This window comes from Palaemon carinicauda, chromosome 13 (genome assembly GCF_036898095.1).
Source record: "Palaemon carinicauda isolate YSFRI2023 chromosome 13, ASM3689809v2, whole genome shotgun sequence".
In the NCBI taxonomy this organism is placed as follows: Eukaryota; Metazoa; Arthropoda; class Malacostraca; order Decapoda; family Palaemonidae; genus Palaemon; species Palaemon carinicauda.
Genome location: NC_090737.1, coordinates 146,334,538 through 146,357,745, shown reverse-complemented (window position 1 = coordinate 146,357,745; position 23,208 = coordinate 146,334,538). Strand labels below are relative to the sequence as shown.

Sequence of the window (23,208 nt, the reverse complement as noted above, 5' to 3'; positions counted from 1 at the left end):
TCTCTGCTTGATGATTCGCAGTGTTACCGAGGTCGTTGGGATAGCATTCCGGAGCAGCAACATCAAAATGAATGTTAGGGGTAGTACCACTTGGTAACGGCAAAGTGGTCAGTGGAAGAGTACCATGTGTGTCCGGATTTTGGGTAGTCGGAATGGTGTCCTTCGCAATGGTCTCAGACGTTTTAGTGGTTGAAGGATTGGCAATAGGTACAATGTGATTCCGATTATAGTCATCTCTAATTGTACGGACTTCTGGAATACTCCTGACAGGCACGTATTGTCTCAAAAACTTCCGGTTCCTTAGCGTGACCCTACCAGAGCCATCAACTCTGACGACGTATTGGTCGAATTGGCGGACTTCTATGATGACACCGGTTTTGTCCCATTTAAGGGGGTGATTTCCTGTTTGATTTTGGATGCGAACCCGGTCACCTACGGACAGTGGGGGTAGTCTCTTAGTGTGCTCTGATAAGCGCTCTCCCTGTTTAAGGTGTCGATGTCTTAGGGCCTCCTCTCTTGCATCGAGTGTTTCCTTCCACGTGTCGTGGGGACGGTACCTGCCGGGCGGGACAGGTATGAAGTCTCTGATGGGACGACCAAATACACATATTGCAGGAGATAACTTGGTATCTCTATCAGGTGTGTTCCTGTATTGGAGCATCGCACATTGGAATTCATCAGTGTTGAGATCACCGTTACTGCCCGTGTTGTCCGCTATAAGACGCTTGACAGTTTTGACGCCTATTTCGGCTCTGCAATTACTATGTGGGAAGGCCACAGAGGAAAGGCGGTGATGGACTCCCCAGTCCTTTAAAAACTGCCTAGTTGCCGTCGCTGTAAATTCAGGTCCACCATCAGATGTCAATTCATCCGGAATCCCAAATGTCACAAATGTTCGGTGTAGTGAAGTTATAAGACCCTCTGTACCGTTCGAAGATCGTTCAACTATGGGCCAATTCGAGTATTGATGAACTATAACTAAATATCCAACTCCTCGGTAGTGAAAGTAATCTGCACAAACACATTGGAACGGGTAGTCTGGAGATATAAGGGGTGTAGGCGGAGCACTAGGATTCGAAGGCGCGATGCGATTGCAGTGGTTGCATCCAGCTCGAAGTGCTGTTATAGCGGGTGTTATCCCTGGCCAAAACACAGATGACTCTGCTCGCGATACCATAGAGGTAATTCCTTGATGTGCTGAATGAAGAGATGTGAGAATTTCCTGACGAAGGGCTGGAGGAATAACTATACGCTCCTTGTATAGTATCACACCATCAACAGTGTAGAGATGCTCGTGGAATTGAAAATACTCTCGAAGATGTACAGGAAATTCTTGGCGAGACTCTGATACTCCGCATTCTATAAGGCTGAGCAGTTCATGCATGTTATCGTCACTACTTGTGGCAGTGCGAACTCTGTCCCAGGTGACTGCTCTCACGTTAAGTGAGTCAAGTGAGCATACTGCTGATGCGGTGATACAAGTATCAATATCATTGTCAGTGGAAACAGAATATGCTGATGGCAATTTATGTAGGGGAACATTTCTCACGGAAGGTACACTGTCAACTGATGCAATGTCATCTTGAAGCGATAGCTTTTCAGATTTTCCAGTTGGGTGGCGCGATACTCCATCTGCAGCGAGATGCTTGACCCCTGGGATATGAATCATGCAAAATGGATAGCGGAGGGACTTTTCCTTCAAGTTTCTGAGACGTGAATTTGATATGTCCTCCAATGATCTGTCACCAAATATTTTCAACAGGGGTTTATGGTCAACTGCGACCACAAGATCTTCACAGCCAAGAACAAAGTATCTTGCCTTATCAAGAGCATCGACGACTGCCAACGCTTCACCTTCAACTGGTGCATATCGAGACTCAGCTGCATGTGTGAACCTACTTCCGACAAGTGTGATCTTCCAACCAGTGCGACAACAAAATGGTCGGTTGTTTGGACAGTCGCAATGTTTCTGGAACAGCCAGAATCCAATTCCTGATTTTGACCAATCGGTGGCGAGACAGGTAGGTTTTGTCTTGTCAAAGATTCGCACGCCTTCTTCAATTTCGTTGATAATGGCAGTTTTAGACTCCTCAAAGAGTGCATTAATATTGTCATTCCAGGTGAATGGTGTTCCTGGTTTCAATAACTGTCTGAATGGTAGCATTTTGTCGGTCATGCTGAAAGCATACGATACTTGGTTTACTAAACCAAACCAAGATCTGACATCGGTGATATTTCTTGGGGTTGGAAAGTCCATAATTGCACTAAGATATCTTGCACATGGGCGAACTGTGTCTGGGGTTATTTCGAATCCAGCGAATTCAGCTGTGTCTTCTGCGAAATGAAATTTGTCAGGGTTGAGTGTTATGCCGTGTCTTCCACATATGTCGAGCCATTGTACAGCTTGGAAAAAACTCTCCTCTATTGAGTCAGACCAAAGAAGAACATCGTCGACACATTTAGTTTTGTTGGGTATCTCGGCAACTATTTCATCATACCGTCGAGTATATCCATCGCCAGAAGCAATATACCCTTGAGGGGCTGTTTTATAACGATAGCGTCCCCAAGGAGTGATAAACGTAGTTAAGTGACGGTCAGATTCCTGAATCGGTACACTGTGGTATCCGTTGTGGTACTGACCTTGCTTGGTGAAATGGAGAAGGCGTATGATGCGTTTCTCTCTTAGCGTGCACATTGAGAGGCTGAAAATCAACTGTTCGTCGAGGTGTGCCATTTTTCTTAGCACGTACAACCATCCGATGGCACCAAGTTATTGGTTCTCCGATTGGGACAGGTTCAAGGACACCAAGGCGGACGTCCTGGTCAAGTCCAGCTTTAACTTCCTCTTGCCAGTGTAACGGCACTGGTACTGGTGTGTGACGAGCAACAGCATCAGCATTCGGATCGATCATCAACTTCATTGGGGGTCCATCCATTAGTGGTAACGGTTGGTGATCACATACGTTGAATGTACTTGATTCGTAGTACCCCAAGAGGTAGTCCTTTAGTTTAGACCAGTTGGACTCGGTTGCACTGAACGGTAATTCTGTAGGCGGCGGAGGTGGTAGTTGACGTTTTGGGCAGTCACATTGATTGGGTAGTCCACTAACGCTTCCTACTTCATTGTTGGTGGCATCCGGAGTTTCCGATTGTGTGTCATAGATTTCACCAACAGTCGGAAAACTATCCGATATCATGCCAAGGGCGATGCAGGCTTCCCTAGTGACGAAGAGCTTATCCGAGTTGTCGGTGACATATGTCATTTGTCTCGTCTCAACAAGGTTCCCCTGCTCATCTGTTCCTGAGATACAAAGGATTGTGGCACCGAGAATTTTAATGCCTCTGTTATTTGCAGCGTGCATTTTCATAGTTACAGGAATGAGGTCACTTTGCTTGAGGCCAAGTTTGTGGATGACCTTGATACCTGCGAGACAGCTTTGGCATCCAGTGTCTGCCATTGCAGATATACGAACAACATGTGTACCAGCTTGAAGGTGGAAACCAAAGGCTTCGTAATCCTCAGGTGATGTTCTGATTGTCAGCTTTATGAAAGGTTGAGATTTGGGAGGTCTCTTTATCCAAGTATCAGATAAGTTGTCATACAGATGGTGGTCCAAAGCCAATGTCTTGTCAGTGTGTCGTTTAGAGATTGACGATACGCTGCACAAGGTGTTGAACACCGCATTTTCGTAGTCATTGGCATTGTGAGCACTGGGTTTCACTTTTGGTTTGCCCTTACTACGGCAAACACTCTCGAAGCGATTTTCTCGGTTGCAGTGTTCGCATCTATGACCGTAAGCAAGACATTCTGATTTTCTTGCATGTGCAGGAGTGTTTTTACCATGTCCTTTCTTGCCACAGTATGAGCAGACTTCGTTTTTATCTTTGACAGCGGTTTGTTTTGCCTTTCTGTATGAACTACTGGCTGCTGCTTGGACCTCATGAGAGTCTAATAGTCTGGAGGCAGATCGTTTACCAGATTCTTTAGCTTTGACAAACTGTGCAACTTCTTCTAATGACATGTCCTGATTCTTATCACCAAGTAGATCTAATTGAATTTCAGGGTCACATATGCCGCGTGCTAATACGTCTCTCACTATTGTGTCAGTATAATTTACATCAACGTTGCATCCTGGACATTTTATCAGGAATTTGCAAACACTAGCCTGTCCTATAAGTCGTGCACAGAAACGTCGTACAGGCTCATCACGGTCTTGACGTATGTTGTGTAGAGTCACTCGAGCTACCATGGTGTTTTCTCTCGAACTGCCAGTTTTTTTATTGCTCCCATCACTTCTACTTCAGTCTTGTTAGTAAGACTGCCACCAGCTGATCGTGTTAAGTCTTTTCGAAGTTGTTCTTCGCAGCATTCTAGAAGCTGTACCACGCGATCACGGCCCTCAATTTTAGTTGCGTCTACATAATCAGACCATCGTGATTAAAAATATGCCATTCTTCACTTGTTCCCGCTGTCGATATTGTGGGTCTTTTAACTCTTTCTACTTTGGCAGCTTGTCCAGGAGCATGTGTGGTGCAGTGAGCAGTTATGAGTGCAGCTACGATGGCGGCCTCAAGGTCGCCCGTGATGTAATCACAGTCTGGTATTGGACATCCTACTGCTGGCATTTTGATTAGTTCTTAGGATTTAGTCATTCACAATATCTGTTAACCTGAATCCATCTCTGGCCGTGGTCATAAATAAGAGCTTGGTCCATTTATTCAAATGTCTTTATTATTGAACAATGACCACGGTCAATCTGAAATGAACATAAAACATATTTAGAATAAATGATGAACAATGTATATAACTCAAATGAACATAAAACATATTAAGAATAAATGATGAACAATGTATATAACTCAATGTTTATAACCCTCTAGGGAGGACCCTGAAAAAAAGAAAAACAAGAAACGAATTATGGAAAATAGAAGAAACATTGAAGAAAAGAAGAAAAAAAAAAGATTTATAGATAGAAATGGCCCACAGCCTTTTACCAGAGAAATGGATCTGGATAAGGCAACTATTGTAAAGAGGGAAAGATTAAATATGCTCAATTTAAAAGCAAATTTCGAGGGAAAATACGCGGATGATTCGTGTGACCTTTGCAAAGTTAAAGAAGATACGACAGAACATTTATTTTCATGTCCAGAATTAGGAGAGTAAGTGAAACTAGGCATAAGTGTATGTATGTTGCAAAATCTTGTCAGGAATCTGGTGGAATTTATAAGTAGGACAATGCGTATTGAAGAAAAATTTAAAAAGCCCAAACTGACCACAACAGGTTGCCAAAACTGATGATAGGAAGATGTTATCCTAGCGGATTTCAAGGTAAAATGGGATAAAAGTAAAGGCTGAGAATTTCATTATTAATTTAGTTATGGTACAGGTAAAACAAGCTTAATTACAATACTAATGATAAGCTTAGAAGCTTTGCACCTATATATAATGCGATAGTCTCCGCAAACTTATTTTACGGAGTGAACAATTTGGAACCAGGAACTAGAAGCGTAGGTGCAAAGCGCTGTAATCTGCAGAAGTTTAATTTCATTGATTCACAGACAGCATAGATTGGATCCTTTTACTTCTAAATTCCAGAGCTTGTCTAATATATCGGGAATTTTTTTTAGTTGACGTTTCTTACATCCCTAAACCTATGGCATTGTTTCTAATTTTTTTTTTTTAATTTCTTACAGCTAAATATATGCTCAATTGTCTCTGCTGCCTCACTACAAAGCACACAAAGCCCATTCTTTTCAATCCTGTTTCTATAATTTTCTTTTAAATCTATTGTGTGTGTAGATTGCCTTACCTTATGTAAGACATATTCAGCATTGTTTTCATAACTATTACTGCTTCCTTAGTGTTAAGTTCTCCTATGTAGCCTAATATTTTTACCCTTTACTGTTTACAAATCTCAGTTTGGTCATTTCTGCTTTCTTTTGTTCTATTTTTCCTTCAATTTCATTTGCCACTTTACTTCTTAATTCTTTCTTGAGTTCTTGCTTTTATGAATTAGAGTTTCCCATTTGCACACAGAAGTTTCTGCCATTTTCTGCTGAACAATATAGTTGAGGTTTTGCCATAACTCTTAAGATATTATTCTTATTATTTTCTCGATCAATTTTATGATAATAGGATAATGATTTTTCGATGAAGCTCCCGTACATTATAGTCTTGGTTTTGCACAAATTTCCACTTAGGGCTGTTACGGGAGGAGGAAGAAGAAGAATTAGAGCCATCTGGTGGTGGGATGTACAAACACAAATCAAAACATTGTCATTGACCACAAACATAATAGTTATAAGTTCAAGTCAAGGATTTTATTTTATTTTACTGTGATAACCCAATATTCACCGCAAGCTGAATCTACCCTAAGTCAACACCATGGATTCTGATCCAGAGACCTTAGACAAGCAGTTTAGGTAAATATTAAAAGTAAATTTTTCAATATATAGGTTAGGCATGATTAGCGATAATATTTCGGTAGAGTCCTACCCAGCATTACCGCTTGCCAGTACATAGGAGCTCGATATTTTTCTGGTATTATTTTACTGTATTACAGGGTAATGTAACCCAGGGAAAAAAAACGCTAAAGTTTTACTGTATTACAGATTCTGATATTGAACAGGAAATATATGTTTTCCTGTAGTAAATAACGTGATTTGACTGAATTTGACCTTCATTTCAACCACAAACCAACAGAACATCCAATTCAGCTAGCTTTAAGTAGCCGAAGTGGTTGCTGTTATTACGGATGAAATGAAGGTGAAAACCGGTTAAATCACGCTATTTTCTACAGGAAAACATATATTTTCTGTTAAAATGTTTAAATATAATGTCTTTTATTATATGTATTTTGTTAAAATGCTTAAATATAATGACTTGTTCAATTTCTGTGTCACTTCACTCACGTATGTACTGAGAACGGTAACATTAGCAACGTTACCAATGATACACAGCGTTACCAACGCTACGGTGGCATTGGTAACGTTAGCAATGCTACGGTAGTATTATCATGTGTATTTTCAAGAATTTTTCAGTATACCCTTTACACAATATATAAAAAAGTACAAAAAGGGTACAGAACCTAACGTACTCACCTAACCTAACTTAGGAGTTCCCAGGTCACAAACCCAATATAATGCCCTTTGTTATATATATCATGTTAATCCGTATCACTTCACTCACGTTATGATAACGTTAGCACTGTTACAATAACATTATATATAATGGTTCTTGTTCCGCCATTGGCTCGCTTCGCTCCCATGAAAATAAAACATCAAGCTCGTATGTATCGGCAAGCGGTAATGTTGAGCTGCGCACGCTAACATTAGTAATGTTACGCTAACATTAGTAATGTTACGCTAACATTAGCAACGTTAAATATAATGGTTCTTGTTAGCAACATTACCAATGACACACAGCGTTAACAACGTTACGGTGGAATTGCTAACGTTAGCAATGCTACGGTAATATTATCATGTATATTTTTAAACATTAGTTGTTCCGTAACCGAAATACAAACCACGCTATTTACATAGGGTTTACTTTCGGCGTAGCTGAAATGACGAGCCATTAGAATTTTAACGAGGGTGTATTACCCCCGCGCTAGTTAGCAAGGGGATAGGGGAGTGGTAGCTAGCTACCCCTCCCCCCCCTCACACACCGGTGAACTGCTTCACTTCACTTTTGGCTCGGACAATGAACAGGCGTCTCTGTCCCGTCCTCGCATGGCAGCCATTAATGTTTTGTCTTACTTAATTACTTACTTTTCTTATACTTAATATATATGTAAACATTCTTATGTTTATGTATATATTTGAGTATAGAAATACAGTAAGTTTCCTTTTCAGTGTTTATGCTGTGTGTGTGTGTAGGAAGTCCACTCATTGTACGATAACTTCTCCGTGTGGTCTCAGGCCACCACGGTGACTTTTCATGGGTTGCGATCTCTCCTTTGGTCTTTCGGTCTCCCTTCGGTGGGCGCCATGGGGAATCGTCATCACTGGACTTTATTTATTAATCTGTTTCTCCGCTGTTCCTCATTCCCTACGGGAACTTGGTCTATCAGCGTAGGGAACTTGGGAGTTTAGTTTGACTACGGTCTCTCTCTCTCTCCTTGAGGTCGTTCACCCTTTTATTACTACTATGGATTACGGTAGCTTCCTTCCCGTTGCGGGATGAGTTGCTACTCCATTTTTTTAAATATTAAACTTAGCCGGTGAATATATAATAGCTGACGTCTCCGGCGGCTCGACAGAAAAACACAAAAACTTGCGAGCGATCGCTATGAAGGTTGCGGGTGTGCCCACCAGCGCCAACTATCGGCCAGATACTGCATATACATGTAAACAGCTCCAATTCTTCTCTGTCGGTCTGATCGACAAGGTGTTCCATTACTCGCTGTTAACCTGGAGTTTTTCAACAGTCTTGGTGAAGTACTTCTTTTTGGTTTGAGCTTTCGCAGTGCAGGTGTTTTATCTTCAACTTAAACTCTTGAAATCTTTTTTGGATAGATTTAATTGTTGATGACTTTGGATTGTTTTTTGGACTTTCTTTGACTTTTCAAAATGGCTGACCCTTCTCCAATTCCTAGATTTCGTAAATGTAATGCTAGGGATTGCAATAAGCGTCTTCCAAAGGCCTCTCTCGACCCACATACTGTGTGTTCTAATTGTCGGGGTAAAACCTGTCAATTAGGAGATCGGTGTGAGGAGTGCGTGGGCCTTTCGGAATTCGATTGGCTTGAGTTTGACAAGTATTCTCGTAAGCTAGAGAGAGATAGGGTGAGGAGAAGTTCCTCTAGATCGTTAGAATTTTCCTCCTCCCATGCCCCTGAACCTAATCCTTCCCCTGTAGTAGTTGTGCCTGAACCCTCTACTAGCACTCAGGAACCATCAATGCGGGATATGACGTTCATGCTTTGGCGAGAGAGTTGAGTCGTTAGCTACGGACCGTAATCAACTCATGGCAGACGTAAAAGAGTTAAAGTGTCAGAGTGCCACATTAGAAAATCGTGGGAAAGTGATTAGTGCGCAAAGTGTTATCAGTGTTGCGACCGAGGGTTCGTCTGTTCGTGCCTGCCGTTCGCCTAGTCCGAGACCTCTTGCAAGCTCCCAAGCCCCAGGGAGAAGTAATGTCGTAGGACTTATGGGTTCGAGAGGCTTTAACCAACGAACAGACGTTCCCTCTATGGTTTCAGGCGTGTCTCGTCAAGACCGCCCCTACCATAAGACGAGCGAGACGGTTTTCTCCTCGTCATCCGAAGGCTTTTCGCGTAAGAAACCGTGGAGCAAGGTTTCGAGACCCTTAAAGCGAAAGTCAGTCCCTTCAGGACAGGTCCAGCGTCCTGGTTGTAGCCATTGGGACAGCTCTGACCCTGTGCAGTCATCGGAAGACTGCTCGCCGCCTAAACAGAAGCGTAACACAGGCTCCGATAGTCTTAGTGTAGGCAATGTTTTGCAGTCACAGACGTTACCCTCGTCTCTTACCGCACCCATTCCCGTTGATCCTAAATGGGTTGTACTGCAAGACATGCAGAATAAGCTTGCCTCTCTTATGGAGGACTATTCTGCTGAAAAGGTTCACGATGATCCTCGCCGCTTAGCTGATCGAGATCCTGGCCGGCAGCCGCCCAAACGAGCCTTTGCTCGTCCTGTTGACGTTGGCGTTACAAAGTCACGTCATCACGTTTTGTAGAGCCTCACTCGATGCAGTCCCGTGTTGACTTTCAGCCGCATGTGGACGTTCAGCCGCTGCCGAATGCTCTTGTTGACGTTCAGGACGTTCGCCAACCAGCGAAGTTGACTTGTTTTGACGTTGAGCGTCAAGCACCGCAGTCAAGAGTTGTTTTGACTGCTCAGTCTAGGCAGTCAAGGCAGTCTCGAGTTGACGTCGAGCGTCCTCCCGCTCCTGTTGTTGTTGACAGTCAGGCTGTTAAGCAGTTACATGACGTAGCGTCCTGGACTGCTACTGATGCTCCGGTGCGTGTGGACTCTGCTTGTCAAGCATTGCCACCAAGGCAGGTCTCGCCCTTGCTTGTAACTCAGCAGTTATCGGACGAGGCTCCTTCAGATGAGGACGTTGCTGATCCTCATCCTGATGATAATCCTTCAGATGTAGATGAACCTAAGGCGGTTCCTCCTTCGATGGACTTTAAGAAGATCATGATGATTTTCAAGGATCTTTTTCCAGATCACTTTGTTGCTGTTGCTCCTCGTTCGCCTCCGTCTGAGTTTGCTCTAGGCTTACCTGCTACCAAGCCAGCCTTTACTAAGCTAGTGCTTTCTCGCTCTTCCAAGAGGGCTTTACGTCTTCTAGGCGACTGGTTGGATACCAGGAGGAGTTTGGGGAAGACGGCCTTTGCCTTCCCTCCTTCTAAGCTTGCTTCTAGATCGAGCGTCTGGTATGACACGGGAGAAGTTCTCGGCTTGGGAGTCCCTGCCTCTGCCCAGGGTGACTTCTCAAGCCTCGTAGACTCTCCCCGTCGCCTGGCCATGAGACGCTCGAAGATTTGTTGGTCCTCCTCGGACCTTGACCATCTGCTTAAAGGCGTATACAGGGCCTTTGAAGTGTTTAACTTTCTTGACTGGTCATTAGGAGCTTTAAGTAGGAAGATCTCGTCTGCCGACCAAGATGTTTCCTTACTTATCATGTCCTGTATGGATAAAGCCATCCGCGATGGCTCCAATGAGCTCGCCTCCACCTTTACGTCGGGAGTCTTAAAGAAGCGAGAAACCCTTTGCTCTTTCCTTTCGGCAGGAGTTACTCCCTGTCAGAGATCGGAACTGCTCTTTGCTCCCTTATCAGCGGCCTTGTTTCTGCAACAGCTGGTTAAGGATATAGCTGCTTCGCTTGTGCAGAAGGACACCCATGACCTGATGGCGTCCTCTGCTCGCAAAGGGGCTCCTTCTTCATCCTTTGCTGTGAGACCCAGGATCGAGACTCCTGTGTCTAGATTTATCCCGCCCTTTCGTGGCAGAGCTCCCAGCAGGGGAAGCTCTCGTGCCGAGGGAAAGAGAGGTAAGAAGTCTGACTGCCCACAGCCTCAGACAGCGGTAGGTGCCAGATTGAAGAGCTTCTGGCAGGCCTGGGAGAAGAGGGGTGCAGACCAAGAGTCTGTTCTGTTGCTCAGAGAGGGGTACAAAATACCGTTTGTACGCAAACCTCCTCTAGTAACAACTCCCATAGACCTCTCTCCCAGGTACCGAGAGGAGTCAAAGAGACAAGCCCTAAATCAAGAAGTGTCTCTGTTGCTAGAGAAGGGAGCGGTGGTGAAAGTCTCGGACCTTCAATCACCGGGGTTTTACAACCGTCTCTTCCTAGTCCCAAAGCATACAGGAGGTTGGAGACCGGTGCTAGACGTCTGTGCGCTCAACCTTTTTGTTACAAAAACAAAATTCACGTTGGAGACCACGAAGTCCGTCTTAGCAGCGGTCAGAGAGGGAGACTGGATGGTCTCTCTCGACCTACGAGATGCGTACTTCCACATTCCTATACACCCGGATTCCCAACCGTTTCTGAGGTTTGTTTACAGGAATGTGGTGTACCAGTTTCGAGCCCTGTGCTTTGGCCTCAGTCCTGCTCCTCTCGTGTTTACGAGGCTCATGAGGAATGTGGCAAAATTCCTCCATCTATCGGGAATCCGAGCCTCCCTGTACTTGGACGACTGGCTTCTCAGAGCATCGTCCAGTCATCGCTGTCTGCAGGATCTACATTGGACGTTGGGTCTGGCCAAGGAGTTGGGACTTTTGGTCAACCTAGAAAAGTCCCAACTGATCCCATCCCAGACTATTCTATATTTGGGGATGGAGATTCGCAGTCCAGTTTTTCGGGCTTTTCCGTCTGCCACCCGAATAGAACAAGCCCTGCTCAAAGTCCAACTAATGCTGAAAAGAGAACGTTGTTCAGTCAGGATTTGGATGAGTCTCGTAGGGACTCTCTCATCCCTGGAGCAGTTTGTCTCGCTAGGGAGACTACACCTTCGGCCTCTCCAGTTCCATCTAGCCTCTCACTGGAACAAGGACAAGACGTTAGAGACGGTATCAATCCCAGTCTCCGAACCAGTAAAGGCATGCCTGAAATGGTGGGACAGCAATATCAGTCTGAGAGAGGGACTATCCCTAGCAGTCAAGAACCCAAACCACGTGTTGTTCTCAGACGCGTCGGATTTGGGTTGGGGTGCGACCCTGGACGGTCGGGAATGCTCGGGTCTGTGGACCTCAAGTCAGAAGAGCATGCACATCAACGGCAAGGAGCTATTAGCAGTCCACTTGGCCTTGATGAAATTCGAAAGCTTTCTTCGAAACAAAGTGGTAGAGGTCAACTCAGACAACACCACAGCTTTGGCGTACATCTCCAAGCAAGGAGGCACACACTCCCTCACGCTGTACGAGATCGCAAGGGACCTTCTCATATGGTCAAGAAATCGAGGCATCTCCCTGTTGACGAGATTCATCCAGGGGGACTTGAACGTCTTGGCAGACTGTCTCAGTCGGAGGGGTCAGGTGATACCCACGGAATGGACCCTCCACAAGGACGTGTGCAAGAGTCTTTGGGCGACTTGGGGTCAACCCACCATAGACCTCTTTGCCACCTCGTTGACCAAAAGGTTACCAATCTATTGCTCACCAGTCCCAGATCCAGAGGCGATCCACATAGACGCGTTTCTACTGGATTGGTCTCATCTGGACTTATATGCATTCCCACCATTCAAGATAGTCAACAAGGTACTGCAGAAGTTCGCCTCTCACGAAGGGACAAGGTTGACGTTGGTTGCTCCCCTCTGGCCCGCGAGAGAGTGGTTCACCGAGGTACTTCAATGGCTGGTAGACATTCCAAGAAGTCTTCCTCTAAGGGTAGATCTTTTACGTCAGCCCCACGTAAAGAATGTTCATCAAAGCCTCCCCGCGCTTCGTCTGACTGCCTTCAGACTATCGAGAGACTCTCAAGAGCTCGAGGCTTTTCGAAGGAGGCAGCCAGTGCGATTGCGAGAGCTAGGAGAGCTTCTACCATCAGAGTATACCAGTCGAAGTGGGAAGTCTTTCGAGACTGGTGCAAGTCAGCATCTGTGTCCTCTTCCAGTACCTCTGTAGCCCAAATCGCAGATTTTCTTTTACATCTGAGAAATGTTCGCTCCCTCTCAGCTCCCACGATTAAGGGCTACAGGAGCATGTTGGCTTCGGTCTTTCGTCATAGAGGCTTAGATCTTTCCAACAATAAAGATCTCCAAGATCTCCTTAAGTCTTTCGAGACCTCTAAGGAGCGTCGTTTGGCAACTCCTGGATGGAACTTAGACGTGGTCCTAAGGTTCCTCATGTCAGACAGGTTTGAGCCATTACATTCAGCCTCCCTGAAGGATCTCACCCTCAAGACACTTTTCCTAGTGTGCTTGGCTTCGGCTAAAAGGGTCAGTGAAATTCATGCCTTCAGTAAGAACATCGGCTTTTCTACAGAAAAAGCCACATGTTCACTTCAACTTGGTTTCCTGGCCAAAAATGAACTGCCTTCTCGTCCTTGGCCTAAGTCCTTTGATATACCTTGCCTGTCAGAGATTGTAGGCAACGAACTTGAAAGAGTGCTGTGTCCAGTTAGAGCTCTTAAGTTCTACTTAGCTCGTACTAAGTCCTTACGAGGTGGATCTGAGGCATTATGGTGCTCAGTTAAGAAACCATTATTGCCTATGTCAAAGAATGCTTTGTCATATTTTATCAGATTTTTAATACGAGAGGCTCATTCTCACTTGAATGAAAAAGACCGATGCTTGCTTAAGGTTAAGACGCACGAAGTAAGAGCTATAGCAACTTCCGTGGCCTTTAAGCAAAATAGATCTCTGCAAAGTATTATGGACGCGACCTTTTGGAGAAGCAAGTCGGTATTCGCGTCATTTTACTTAAAAGATGTCCAGACTCTTTACGAGGACTGCTACACACTGGGTCCATTCGTTGCAGCGAGTGCAGTAGTGGGTGAGGGTTCTACCACTACATTCCCTTAATTCCAATATCCTTTTAATCTGTCTCTTGAAATGTTTTTAATCTTGTTTTTGGGTTGTACGGAAGACTAAGAAGCCTTTCGCATCCTGGTTGATTTGGCGGGTGGTCAAATGTCATTTCTTGAGAGCGCCCAGATTAGGGGTTTGATGAGGTCCTGTTGTATGGGTTGCAGCCCTTGATACTTCAGCTCCTTGGAGTCTTTCAGCATCCTAAGAGGATCGCTGGGCTTCGTGAGGAAGACAGACTAACAAGGCAGAGTAATCGTCTAAGTCAACTTCCTTACCAGGTACCTATATATATTTGGGTTTTGTTATGATATAACTGTCAAAAACTCTAAGCATATACGCTGTAAACTTTATTAATTCTGGTCTCTACCCACCACCATGGGTGTGAATCAGCTATTATATATTCACCGGCTAAGTTTAATATTTAAAAATGATATTTTAATTATATAAATTAAAGGCCCCCCCTTCCTCCCCGATAGAGACCCAGCGGGATGAGAAGAATTGGAGCTGTTTACATGTATATGCGGTATCTGGCCGATAGTTGGCGCTGGTGGGCACACCCGCAACCTTCATAGCGATCGCTCGCGAGTTTTTGTGTTTTTCTGTCGAGCCGCCGGAAACGTCAGCTATTATATATTCACCGGGTAAGTATATTCAAAAATTTATTTTATAATTAAAATATCATATTTTGTCTCAATTATTTTTTAATTAAATCTAATTGTATTTGTTAACTTTTCAGCTTTTGTGTAGAACGCTTCCCTTCGGGGTTCATTCGTTCTTACTATTAGTGAACATTCTTAGATGAATTACATATTTATAATTGTTATAATTCTGTTTTGTTACATTTCTCCGCCTTCCCCCCCCCCTTCCCGTGAGTGTCAGTGGGGGAGGAGGGCGCATTCCTGTGCATAATTCTTATGCTCTTTTCCCGCGGGTGTTCCTCTTCGGAGTTCCCCCGGGGGAATTAATGTTAACTAATTGTTTTATTTTCACAGTTAACTATCTAGTTTTCGTTTGTCTAATGTGCCAACGAAGCAGAGCTGTCCTGTTGGGGCCTGGGGAGTCTGCTGTTGCCGTGACAACTGTCAGCTCCTTAGTTCATTTAGAACGCTCAGCAGGTTCGCCTCCATGGGTGGGTACTTCCCTTCCGAGGGAGGTTCCCTTCCCAGGTATGAGTTTTTTCCCCTTCAGGGAGGGCATCTTCTCTTACCTTAATAACTTTTCTGGTCCTCGGAAGGTTATGCTCTTGGTGCTGAGCGACTGCTTTTGTAACCATGCTCAAGGGGCTGAGCGGTTGCAAGGCCGGACCATGGACTTCGTGCGATTATGCTCTTGGTGCTGAGCGGTCGCACTTGCAGCTACGCTCAAGGGGCTGAGCAGCTGCAGGAGCTCCTCTTCGGAGGGTTGCTCTTTATGGTCAGCTTGCTGATCCAACGGCCCTAAGGGGTGCCTTCATCAGTTCTTCCTGTCTCTTCTACGAAGTGTTCACCTCTCTCGTTCACGAGAGAGGACACTCATAGAGACTCCTCTTCGGAGGACTCCCCTGCTGTTGTTGCTGAAGGCTCAGTTCCCCCCTCTGAACATCTTCGAGGGGGCAGCTGAGTCCAACGGTCTCTCCTGCGAGTGTCTCTCCCCCTCGGGGGAGTTCACTAACAGAGACTCCTCTTCGGAGGACTGATGACGGTGCTCCTGTCCGTGGTCGTCTTCATCTTCAGCCGCAGATGATCCTCCTCGACAAGACAGACAGTTGCAGCTGCTTCACTAGTCCTGTCGGCAGTTCGTTCACGATCTCCGACACCTGCCAGATCTTCTTGTCTTCCTTCTCCGTTCTTGGACGCAGAATCGCAGTGGGCGCCTCTCCATCCCGTTTTCCAAACGGGCACCGGTCCCTTTGGGGCTAAGTGCTTATCACACAATGTGAGTAAGTCCCTTTGGTGCCAGGTTTTTTTACCTGTGCTACCTCGTTCTACTGAGCTCTCGCGCGCAGTAGTTCACAAATGCTCTCCTGCTGTGGACCAGACTTCTGCTGAATCATCTCCTGATCGCCAACTCTTCTGAGACCTTCTGTGCGGCTACGCGCCATGTGCGCCTACGGTCTCCTGAACGCCCACGATCGCTTGCTCGCCGGCGCACATCTGATCGCCCTTTTCTGATGTGCGCAATTCGCGCCAACGTTCGCCCTCGTACCCACGATCTCCGGATCTGGGCACAAGCAGGGAGATTTTTTTTTTTCTTCACTGAACTCCACGTGCACCTGCTCGCCAGCGCGCATCTGTGCCCTCTTCCCTGATGTGCGCGATACGCGCCAACGTTCGCCCACGCGCCCACGATCTTCGGATCTGGGCGCAGGCAAGGAGTTTATTCCTTCGCCTCCTCACCGACGATCTCTCTGGTTCTGCACCCTCGCTGATATTGTCAGGCCGCGCATATCTTCTGGCCACGCAACTACGCTGCTACGATCTCCTGGTTCCTGCCTCGTCACGCGCAGTTCAAGAAGTTCCTACGGTAGCGCACAGGTGCTCACAGGTTCTTCTGGACTCGCCGCGCCCTTCTGAAGTTTCGCACCAAGCGCGCCCACGCGCGGTTCCAGTTCCAGCGCGCCAACGCGCCAGCACGCTTCCACTTCACACCGCGCCGCCCAGGAGACACCTAAGCTAGCGCACAGGCGCTCACAGGCACCCCTGGGCTCTCCTTACGCGCCAGCGATCTCCTACGCGCCCGCGCACGAGCGTTTTCAACGCGCCAACGCTTCAGTCGTCGTAGGTTTCCTACGCGCCCACATGTTAACTCTCCTGTACGCGATCGGTCGCTACGAGCCCACGCGTTAACTCTCCTGTACGCGATCGGTCGCTACGAGCCCACGCGTTAACTCTCCTGTACGCGATCGGTCGCTACGCGCCACCGCTCGCCATCGCTTGCCATCGGTTGCCAATGCGCCATCGCTTGCTAACGTGCCTTCGCCCGCCTACGAGCCATCGCTCGTCAGCGCGCCATCGCACGCTTACGCGCCATCGGTCTCCCAGCCGCCTGCGCTCGCCCGCGTACATGCGCACCCGTGTTCGCCCGCGCGAACCAACGGTTTTCCATCGTGCGAGCGCCAGCGCGATTCCCGCCAACGAGCCATCGCTCGCCAATGCGCCAGCGCGATTCCCGCCAACGAGCCATCGCTCGCCAATGCGCCATCGCTCGCCTACGCGCCATCGGTCTCCCGACCTCCAGCGCTCGCCCTTACAACCGCACTCGCCCTCACCTGCGCGACCACGCGCACTTTCACCTGCGTGCCCTCGCGCCCATGCGTCTGCGTGCCCGCGCGCGGGCACACCCACGTTCGCCCGCGCGCGAACCAACGATTTGCCATCGCGCGAGCGTCAGGGTGATTTCGACCGCTATTCCCGTCGGGTTTTCGCAACACGGGCAACCTGGCGAGTCTTCTGGAGCGCGTACTTCCAGATCACGATCTTCACCCCGTAAACGCAGAGCATGGCACGTGCAAGAACATGAAGAATCTTCAGAGAGGTCTGGGCAACATTCTTCTCCTTCTTTTCAGGCAGGCCCCATCATCTCTACTCCTCAGGATCGTTCGATTCCCTTTCCCCCAGCGGGAGTCGCTGACACTGCGTCTGTCAGCCGTCAGCAGAGTAGGTACTTCGAGATCATGAGGGAACCTGGTTTAGCCCTTCCTTTCCACCATTCCGTGGAAGGGTCTTACCAGTCGAGTTTTTCTCGAGAAATTCTCCGCCCGGCAGGTGACATTCTTGTCTTCGGAGATCTTAAGCCAGGAGAAAGCCGCAAAGTGTACCATGCGGGCCACTTCGTGGCTGGGTGTCTGGCTTGGATCTCTGGGCATCCTGTTGCGATCCGAGAATTTGTCCAAGCAGAGCTCCAGAAAGGTCATGGAAACTCTCCTCCTCTCGGGCACGAGCACCATCGTTTCCCGGCTCACCAAGTTTCGAACTTGTGGGCAAACTCGATGTTGAAGCATTGAGATGCAGTGACCGAGAGGTTCCTCTCGGAAGTCCCAACCATGGATGTCGGCAAGCTCAGACACTCTTCCACCCTTGGAAAGACCTTGTTTTGAGCCTAAGGATGGGGAACGGACAGCTGAGAGGTGGAGAAAGCGAATCACGATTCGCTCCTCCAAAGGCGCTTGCATCCAGACCCTACAAGCCTCCAGCGCCTCTACAACAACAGCCTCGTCAGCCTAGGACATCGGAACCGGCCCCGGCAGCTAAGACAAGGTGTCTAAACAGCAGCCCCCTCCTGTCAAAGACAAGAAGGGCGGGAAGTCCTCTTGGGGAGGCAATAATCCTGAGGGAGCGGCCGAGGCCGCAAACGCTAGGATTGGCAACCCACTTGCATGGTCCCCAGTGGGGGTATGCCTAAGGTTGCGCGCTCAGGTGGCAGCAACTCGGGGCTGATTCCTGCACGATCTCCGTGATCAGCCATGGATATCGCGTCTCGTTCTTTACATCTCTACCCCCACTGACAGCGAATCCAGTGTCGATGAGCTCCTATGCCATGGGATCGGCAAAGGGGCTAGCACTTCGGGCAGAAATCGAGACCATGCTCTAGAAGGATGCTCTCCTAAAGGTCATCGACGGCTCCCCCCCGGCTTCTTCAGTCAACTCTTTCTTGTAAGAAAGCGTCTGAAGGCTGGAGACCTGTCTCGACCTCTCAGCCCTGATCAAGTTTGTCGAACAAACTTCGTTCAGCGTGGTACAGCAGAGTCAATCAGGCTTGTAGTGAGACCACAAGTCATGTACACACTGGATCTGAAGGACGGGTACTTCCAGATCCCAATCCATCCGTCTTCCAGGAAGTACTTGAATTTCAGGCTAGACAACAAGATATACCAGTTCAAGGTGCGGTGTTTCGATCTCCCCACAGCACCGCAGGTGTCCTCCAGAATGTTCCCCCTGTTATCTTCATGGCCACACAGGAGCGGTATCCGTCTCCTTCGTTTTCTGGATGACTGGCTATCCTAGGCAGTCTCGGAATCGACCCTTCTTCGACACCAAGAGAAGCTTCTGGGACTTTGCCAAGATCTAGGGATCATGGTACAGTAATTCTCGAGAAGTCTTCTCTGCTTCCATCTCTACAACTGGGATATCTAGGCATGATATTAGACTCCAATCTCCAAGCCTTCCCATCAGATGTCAGGATAGCAAGGCTGAGGAGAGTCGCAGAACCTTTCCTCAGACGAGGAGAGCTTCCAGCCCTATCTTGGTTACGCCTCCTAGGTCACCTTTCCTCCTTGGCCAGGCTAGGTTCAACCGCCGCCTCAGGATGAGATCCCTGCATCGGCGGCCCAAGTCCTGGTGGAATCAAGACAACGTTTCCCCATACATTCTGGGCCCTTTGGGACCTGCGGAACGTATGGACCTGCAGTGGTAGTTGACCTATGGAAACCTTTGCAAGGGAATGGATCTTCTCGCCCTTCCCCCGCATTTGATGCTGTTCTCGGACTCGTCAAAACAAGGGGGGGGGGGGGGGGGGCACGTTCTGAATCAGGCCTATGGTCAGAACCAGAAGGGTACCTTTACATCAATCTGCTACGAATGAAGGCCGTAGTCTGGCCCTTCAACACTTCCAACAGACCCTGGCGAGTCACTCCGTGGACGACAACTCCACGGTAGTGCTTTTTGTTTCAACAAGCAGGGAGGTACTTTTTCATATCAACTTTCTCATCTTGCAGTAGAGATACTGAGATGAACCGAAGTCCACTCAATACCCTATCGGCTCGCTTCATTCCAGACAAAGGAATGTGCTCTCCGACAGTCTGAGCAGGGCCTCACAGATAGAGAGTACCGAGTGATCTTCGGCCCCCCTGGTAGCCAACAAGTCCTGACCTTGTGGACCTGTTTGCGACAGCCTTGAATTTCAAGCTGCCGCTGTACTACTACCAGTCCCAGACCCCAAGGCACTCTGGCAAGATGCCTTCCTACACAGTGGGACAACATCGACGTCTACGTCTTCCCACCGTTCTGTCTGTTGAGAAGGGGGCTCAACGAGACCAGACTATCGGTCAACCTGTCAATGACTCTGATAGCTCTGCTGCGGCATCATGCAGAGTGGTTCCCGGAACTTCTGCATCTCCTGACGGAACTCCTGAGAGAGCTTCCCCCACGACACAAGCTACTCAAACAACCACACTGCAACATCTACCACAAGCCGTAGCATCGCTTCGGCTTCACGCCTGGAGACCATCCAGCATCCCCTCACAGAGAGAGGCGTTCCGCAACAAGTTGCGGAGCAGATGTCTCGACACCTGCGAAAGTCATCCGCAGGGGTCTACCAGGCGAAGTGGAGAGTCTTCTGTGGTTGGTGTTGTGGGAGAGGTACCTCTCCCCTTGATGCCACTATTCCAGCAATAGCGGAGTCATTGTATATCGGCGGGAGGAAATGCGCCTTTTGCTCTCGGCGGTGGAACCCTATCGCTCAGCCTTTAGCCTGGCCTTCAGGCTGAAAGGAATAGACATTTCCTCCTCGCTGGATCTTTCTTCGCTCATACGATAAGAGATCTCCTTGCAAACCATTACGCCAGGCTTCTGATCGTCACCTGCCTTGGAAGACGGTGCTCCTGCTCGCTCTGGCCTCGGCCAAGCGTGTCAGCGAACTTCATGGTCTCTCGTACGACGTCGCCCATTCAAGAGGATAGGTGGAGGTAACGTTCAGGTTCGTCCCTGAGTTGGTTACTAGACTCAAAATCTTGGAGTCCCGGACCTTCGGTTCGACTCCTTCAGGATTTCGAGTCTCCGTTCTGTAACAGATGACCCAGACCTTCTCCTACTATGCCCAGTAAGGAGTCGGAGGGGAGCACAGGGAGGACGGAGAGGAGGGTCATCAAGAATGCCTTTTCAGCCTGGATTTAAAGGGTCATCCATCACGCCCTGAATCCAGACCCTCCTCCGTTACGTCGCCTTAGAGCACACGATGTCAGAGGCATCGCAACATCTCTGGCCTTCAAGAGGAACTACTCTGTGACGCAGGTGCTACAAGCTTGAGTCTGGAAGCGTCTAACGACCTTCACAGCCCACTACCTGCAGGACGTGACCCACAGGAGCCTCGATACGTTTACTATCGGCCCTGTGGTGGCTACACAACAGCTGGTCTAACCTCAGGCTCCTTTATGGACAGGTAGCAGAAGGTTGAGGGCATTGTTATCCAGTTTTAGTCAGCATGAATGAAAGAAGTATGTCTGGCCCTTACTTCTTTCTTCATCCTCCCCTCTCTTGGGGAAAGCAGCATCCTGGGTTCTCTGCATAGCTGACCTCAAACCTCTGCAGGTAAACCATGCTTCCTTGTGTTCCTAGTACAGTATTAAGTTAATACTGTCGCGTCCTCCATACCCTGACGAGGTGGTATTGGGAACGTCCAAGCTTAGAATTCCAGCTAAAGGACTTCAGGTCGACTTTCTAGGACAAGTCACACTTCTTCCCTCCACACACAAGCTTATGTAGGCCGCACGTTTCTTGCGTAGCAAGAAACTTGCGAGGTGCAGGGACTCTTTTTCTCGAGTGCTGCTCACTCGGATTCTGAGTCCCTGGGTAAGCCAAAGTCAGTAAGGCTGGGGACTTTCCACCCTTTCCTAAGGGTAAGTCACCCTATGTAAATAGTGTGGTTTGTATTTCGGTTACGGAACAAATGACAAATTCGGAGATAATTTGTATTTTTCCTAACCATACAAACTTAGCTATTTACACATATTTGCCCGCCAGCCCTGTCCCCCAAGGCAAGTCCTACCTCTAAGTGAAGTGAAGCAGTTCACCGGTGTGTGAGGGGGGGAGGGGTAGGTAGCTACCACTCCCCTACCCCCTTGCTAACTAGCGCGGGGGTAATACACCCTCGTTAAAATTCTAATGGCTCGTCATTTCAGCTACGCTGAAAGTAAACCCTGTGTAAATAGCTAAGTTTTAAATATTAAACTTAGCCGGTGAATATATAAATAGCTGACGTCTCCGACAGCCCAACAGATTCCAAAAAACTCGCGAGCGATCGCCATGTAGGTTGCGGGTGTGCCCACCAGCGCCGACTATCGGCCAGATACCGCATATACTTCTCAACCACTCCAGTTCTTCTCTGTCGGTGTCACCGACAACATTGGTTCCGCTCGCTCTAGACCTCGAGTTTTCTACCGAATTGGTGAAGTACTTTGTTTTGGTTTTATTGGCTTTCGCTGTGTTGGTTTGTTTCTTCAATAAAACTCTTGAAACCATTTTTTGTTTTTTGTTGATGAACTTGGCTTTCCTTTGGATTTTCTCTGGATTTTCATAATGGCTGACCCTTCTCCTGTATATCGCAAATGTGCGAAAGATTGTAACAAACGTCTTCCGAAAGCTTCTATCGACCCTCATACTGTTTGTGCTAATTGCCAGGGTAAATCCTGCCAATTAGGAGATAGGTGTGAGGAGTGTGTGGTTTTATCGGAGTTCGAGTGGTTAGAGTATGAAAAATATACTCGTAAACTCGAAAGAGATAGGGTGAGGAGAAGCTCGTCTAGATCTTTAGAATTTTCCTCCTCCCATGCCCCTGAACCTAATCCTTCCCCTGTAGTGGTAGTTTTTGAACCCTCTATTGGCACTCATGAACCTTCAATGCGCGATATGTTTTTAGCTATTCAAGCGTTGGGTGAGAAGGTTGAAACCTTAGCCTCGGACAGGAACCAGCTTATGTCCAATGTTAAGCTATTAAAGAGTCAAAGTGGTAAAGTGGAAAGTCAAAGTGGTAAAGTGGAAAGTGCGCAAAATGTGTTTAGTGTTGCGACCGAGGGTTCGTCTGTTCGTGCTTGTCGCTCCCCTAGTCCGAGACCTCTTTCAGGCTCCCCTGCACCAGGGAGAAGGAATGTCGTAGGACTTAAGGGAGCGAGAGGTGTAAACCGACGTACAGACGTTCCCTCTAAGGTATCAGACGTTTCTCATCAAGAACGTCCTTACCATAAGACGGGGGAGACTAAGTTCTCCTCGTCTTCCGACGATTTGCCGCATAAGAAACCTTGGCGTAAGGTTTCTAGACCCTTAAAGCGCAAATCAGTCCCTTCAGGACAGGTCCAGCGTCCTGGCTGTAGCCATTGGGGCAGCTCTGACCATTTTCAGTCATTGGATAGCTGTTCGCCTGTTAAGCGAAAGCGTGACACGGAGTCCGAGGGTCTCGTTCGGTGCGATGATTTGCATGCACAGACGTTGCCGACGTCACGGCCCGTTCCGACTCCCGT

General features: G+C 47.8%; 1 protein-coding gene across 1 annotated transcript in view; it reads left to right on the top strand.

Annotated features, from left to right (window-relative positions):
- The first annotated feature begins 6,233 nt into the window (after window positions 1-6,233).
- The window catches only part of kel (kelch protein), a 660,870-nt gene continuing 643,895 nt past the window's right edge, over window positions 6,234-23,208 (top strand). Inside the window, exon 1 of the mRNA XM_068386033.1 lies at window positions 6,234-6,423. Within this exon, the coding sequence (XP_068242134.1) occupies window positions 6,386-6,423 (38 nt within the window). The 5' untranslated portion in view covers window positions 6,234-6,385. The remainder of the gene's footprint in view (window positions 6,424-23,208) is intronic.